The sequence below is a fragment of the Pimephales promelas genome, chromosome 18, assembly GCF_988280905.1.
Source record: "Pimephales promelas chromosome 18, fPimPro1.hap1.1, whole genome shotgun sequence".
Lineage (NCBI taxonomy): Eukaryota > Metazoa > Chordata > Actinopteri > Cypriniformes > Leuciscidae > Pimephales > Pimephales promelas.
The window spans coordinates 25,915,968-25,921,489 of NC_142786.1; the positions used below are offsets into that span (position 1 = coordinate 25,915,968).

Genomic DNA, 5,522 nt, shown 5'->3' on the forward strand with positions numbered 1-5,522 from the left:
TTAGTATATATATTTTTTAAATACTGTATGAGTAACCTGCTGAATGTTTGTCATTAATTTTCATTAGCATTGTCATTGCAATGATATATTGAACACAGTGTTATTGTTAATCAAAACAAACAAAATTTTTTTTGTGAATTGTTATAAAGCAAAAAGGTCAACATCAGCTGAAACAAAAATTAGTCTTGTCAACTATCAGAAATTTAAAATACTTGCTAAAACTGAAATATTTATAAACACGTTAACACTACACAAAAATATACTAAAATAGTTTAAAATCTATTAAACTATTGGAAATAGTATATAAATATAGTTTATTTTAGCGTTTCCAATGTATTTTAATGGTCTGGTCTGGGTAATATAATGTTAGTCATGGAATTGGAAGAAGAAAAGTGAAATGATCACCTTTGTACAGTTTGATGTGAGGAGTAATGTTTCATTTTAGGCACGGATATCTTTAGCCTTATCTATTTTGGCCTGAAGTGACATTGCATCAAAACGATTTTAAAGTATAATACTTTAAAATCTTTTTGATGCAATGTCACTTCAGGCCAAATCCCGGATATTATATGATGGTGAGGTATTCGATTTTCACCCAATGAGCTCGCGCTGTTCATAATCGACGTCTTATTGACCAATCAGATTGGCGGTCTGGTCTTAGAAGGCGGGCCTTGTAGTCCATAGTCATCAATCGGAGGCGTTACACTTCCTTTCTCGGCTGAGTGAGTTTGCGGACGCAAAGTGTGTAGAGTGGTGGAGAGAAGTGTTTTTAGTTCGTTTACACCTTGTAACCATGGCCCCCAGCACGCAAGCGGATGCAACTGTCTCCGGTATACGGAAAGGCATTCGAGCCATTCTGCTCGGCCCACCCGGAGCAGGGAAGGGGACTCAGGTGAGAGTTCGTGCGAAGGGCCGCGTGGCTCATTTAGATTTAACCGTTCAGCAGGATAGTAAGGGGGTGGTTCACCCAAAAAAACTAAATCTGTTATCTAATACCCTCATGCTATACTAAACCATTACGGACTTATTTCTTCTGTGAAAAACAAAATCAAGAGGTTAGACAGATTGTCACCATTCACTTTCATTGATATGTTCCATGTAATGAGAGTGAATGGCGATTGTCATTCTGCCTAACATTCTTTCTCCTCCACGGAAGAAAAAAAGTCATTCATGTTTGGATGGAATGACATGATGGTAAATAACTGCAGGTTATACATTTTGGGTTGAACTAACGTTACTCATTGAACTCAACCAAACCCAACATTATGCCATGGGAACTAGCTTGTGTCACTGTGTTGCTGTCTCTTTAAGAGCAGTGCCCTGTTGCCCTGGGCAGACTGTTCATTCAGTGCAAATGTGGAATGATCTATGCATGTGACAACCAACGCATGTAACTTTGTGACCACTGAGAAAGTTGTAGTCCTGTTGAACGACCATGTAACTCAATAGACCATAAAGAATATAACATTTCACATAAATAAACAAAACATTACTGGTTTGCAGTGCTTGCTGATATTGAGCAATATTGTTGCACACCAGTAAAATAGTTCAAATTTGGCTTGTGAATGTGGTTACAACAGAATTATGATCGAGATTTATAGTTTTAATCATATTTACACTACCGGTCAAAAGTTTGGTAATGTTTTTAGACTCTTATGCTCACCAATGCTGTATTTATTTGATTAACAAACAGTAATATTGTGAAATATTATTACAATTTAAAATGGCTCTTTTCTATTTGAATATATTTAAAGTTTAATTTATTCCTGTGGTGGCAAAGCAGTCTTCGTTGTCACATGATCCTTCAGAAATCACTCTAATATGCTGATTTGCTGCTGATTTACTACTTTAATATTGTCAATATCAAAAACGGCAATACTGCTTATTTATGCGGAAACTGTGATTTTTGTTATACTTGTATATATATATATATATATATATATCTCCCCTACAGGCACCCAAGCTTGCAGACAAGTTCTGTGTGTGTCATTTAGCTACTGGGGACATGCTGAGGGCCATGGTGGCATCTGGATCAGAACTCGGTCAGCGTCTAAAGGAAACCATGGATGCTGGCAAACTGGTAAAATGAATAGATATATTCAGTGTAAACTATTTATTTTTTATTTTTTCACATTTCAATTTCCTAACATTTCTAGATTTGTTCTTCTCTAGACCTGAATCTCTGTTCATCACCTTTCCTTTAGGTGAGTGATGAGATGGTAGTGGAGCTCATAGACAACAATCTGGACACGCCTGAATGCAAAAATGGATTCCTTCTGGACGGTTTCCCCCGTACCGTCAAACAGGCAGAAATGGTGAGGACTTATACAATCTGTGAACAATTGAGTTGATGAATGATAAAAACATTTAACAGCCAATCGGAGTGCATCCTGCTTTAAAGAGCTCGAGCATTTAAAGCAGTAGACGTCGAAACTACAGCACAGTATCATTCGTTGATGTGGACGTGATATCTAACGTCCACATCTAGCCCCCACACCTCCTATTTGTTCTTGGTGTAAACAGACCTTAATACAGTCCTTGATTTGAAATGGGTATCCACTTCTGATTGGCTGGTTGCACTACAATCTGTCAACCTGTACTGTGCATCTTTCTCATTTTTAGCTGGACACCCTCTTGGAGAAGCGTAATGAGAAACTGGATTCTGTGGTTGAATTCTCCGTTGATGACTCCCTGCTAGTGCGCAGGATCTGTGGGAGGTATGAGGATGGAGGGGTCTCTAAATTGGAAGCATCGTATTGGAGCCCATCATTACTAATGTAGTCTAATAGCTCGGTTTAGTTTAATGAATATAGAATGCACTGAATAGCACATCACACTCATTTCAAAAATGAGAGAACACATATGCTTGGAAGATCATACAATAGGTCAAATTATTGTGTAATATTTAATGAGAGGTGACGGGAACATTTTTCATTATGCAGTTTTCATTGGAACTCATTAAGGAAGTGAACCTTCCTCCTTTTTTTAAAAACACAATATGTAAAACAAAATTGCAGTTAGGGGCGCTAACCTCTTACCATAACAGAAGGCATAGGTTGATGATGACACATTAGCAGAATTATGGAACTTGTCATGCTGATGGATCTATTAATGTTTCATTAATACATTGATGTTTTAAACATGACTGTGGTATGAAGCAGGGTGTGATTTGCTAATAAAAGGACCGATATCAGCGCCACACGCAAGAAATAAGGACATTTCATTCTACCGAACTACACGCAAGTGCTGAATTAATACTCGCACAGGTCAGTTTATTAGACGAATGAAGCTTGTGAGGTAACGCAGCGCGGTTTCACTTGGTTTACACTATCACACTAAACTGCAATTGAGTGTGTTGAAAGTTATAATGTTATTCTATGTGTTAGTTTGTTTGGTGTATGAGACTAGCAGTAAGCTAGATTAACATTAGAATAACAAACTGCCCTTGTGTGAGTAAACCATAAACCCATCATCAGAGACGAGAAAAGATGTCACTGATTTGATTACAAATTGAGGGCATGTGATTTAAAAAAAAAAAATCATTTATAATACTGCAATATTCCATAAACAAAGGAAAAAAAAAATGTTTTATATACATGTATACATATACATATTGTAATGTGTATATATACCATTCCGTTCCCCAGGCTCATTCACCAGCCCAGTGGCAGATCTTATCATGAAGAGTTCAACCCCCCCAAAGAGCCTATGAAAGATGATGTGAGAAACCAAACTGTTCAGATTCTTATTAATATGACATCTACAAGCATACTATAAAGTTTTGTTCTGATCCATACATCCACAGGTGACCGGTGAGCCTCTTATTCGCCGCAGTGACGACAACGAGACGACTCTGCGTTCCCGCTTGGATTCGTATCACCGGCTGACGTCTCCTCTAGTGCAGTACTACAGTGCCCGTGGCCTGCACACTGCTGTCGATGCTTCTCAGTCCCCCAACCTCGTCTTCGCCTCCATCCTCGCTGCCTTCTCTGCTGCTACCTGTAAAGATCTCGTTTATTTTGTCTAAATTATAACACTTTATTTGATTCGTCTCATTTTTTTTTTGTCTTTAGACATGGTTTTGATTCATCTGCTGTCTATTGAGCAATGGATTACAGAGCCCTTGACAAAAAAAAAAAAAGCTATAATATATTAATATACTGAATGACTAACTGATTGTAGAACCCAGACTAAATGTAAAGTCTCAATGATCAAGTTCAGACTTCATATACTGAAGGCTCTTAAGCACTTTTTGTTCAAACCAGACCCCTGAAATGTGAAAAATAAGAACAGGAATCATCACTAATTCACTTTTCTAGTAGGCTTGGATCTTGTAGTATTGCTTGATTTCCAGTAGAGGTCATGTGCATACTTGGTTTGATTGCTGAATGTAAAATAATAATAAATAAATAAACATTTTAATGAAGTGCTTTATTAGTTAATATTTATTAATTAATGTTTAATTTAAAGTTGAATAATTGATTTACTTGTGGACCTTTTTCTTTTTTTTTTCTGCAGCTGTATGAAATCCAGTTTCTCCCATTCAGGTTGATCCAGATGTGAAAATAATGGATGGGGGGAAATGGGGAAGCTGGAAGTGTCTCTGATGTTAATTTTGATCATTCCTTGTAGTGATTGTTTTTTATAATGAACTCAGATTTGGCTGAAAACCAGTTGATTACCTTCAATAAAATTGGCAGGCTATTTTGTACTACCTACATGAAGATTTTGATTCATTGTGTTTCTCATTATGTTACTTTGAGAACATATTTCTGAAGTTTGTGAGACAGAATATATATATATATATATATATATATATATATATATATATATATATTCGTTTTCTAGGTATGCTCTTTTTAAAATTTTCACAAATCGGTCAATCTGGCTGACGTACGCGAAATGGTCTGTGTCAAAAACGTAAAGCATTTTTAAAATCTGTACACTATAACAACAGACATCTGTGTTAACTGAAATGAATAGTCTTTTGGTCTGAATGTGAGATCCCTATTATTAAAAATATTTCAAGAATATACACTTTTTACATATTTTGTTTGTATTAGGAGAAATACAAAACCAGAAGTTCTGAACCTTTTTGACCCCAAAGCCCCCAGCTGTTCAAAGGCATTCCTGTTTAAGCTAATTTGACCATTGGTACTTCTGATGAAATAATGAACTAAAAACGTATGTCATTTTAATGCTGTACATCTCTACGTTTTTGTTGTTTTTAAATTCTAGCAATTAAGATTTTACGCTGAGCGGGCTAATGGTCTCCTGGTTGAGAGAACCAATGGTGTACATCGCTTTATTTAAAATATTTTCCGTTTTTGCCGATGAACTGTACTAATATTACACAAAATATTTTAGATATAGGTTTAAAAGATTTGACACTTATTAAACAGTCAGAACGTTGTGACCATAGACTGTAAGGTTGTGACACGCATTCATTTCCGTTTCGAGCGACGTCAGTGGGCGGGGTTTCCTTCTCAAATGCAAGTGTCGTCACACGCTGGGGCTTTCCT

The 5,522-nt window shown here is 36.5% G+C and overlaps 1 protein-coding gene across 2 annotated transcripts; it reads left to right on the forward strand.

Annotated features, from left to right (window-relative positions):
* Positions 1–691: 691 nt before the first annotated feature.
* Positions 692–4,718, forward strand: ak2 (adenylate kinase 2). Of its 2 annotated transcripts, XM_039681165.2 has the most exons (7): positions 692–892; positions 1,955–2,080; positions 2,205–2,315; positions 2,623–2,717; positions 3,648–3,720; positions 3,806–4,001; positions 4,519–4,718. In XM_039681165.2, the coding sequence occupies exons 1-7, from the start codon at positions 794–796 to the stop codon at positions 4,524–4,526; spliced, it is 708 nt and encodes a 235-aa protein (XP_039537099.2). In that variant the 5' UTR covers positions 692–793; the 3' UTR covers positions 4,527–4,718. The 2 variants fall into 2 exon arrangements, with proteins under 2 accessions (XP_039537099.2, XP_039537098.2); XM_039681164.2 differs by lacking the exon at positions 4,519–4,718 and having other exon boundaries at positions 3,806–4,156.
* Positions 4,719–5,522: the final 804 nt, after the last annotated feature.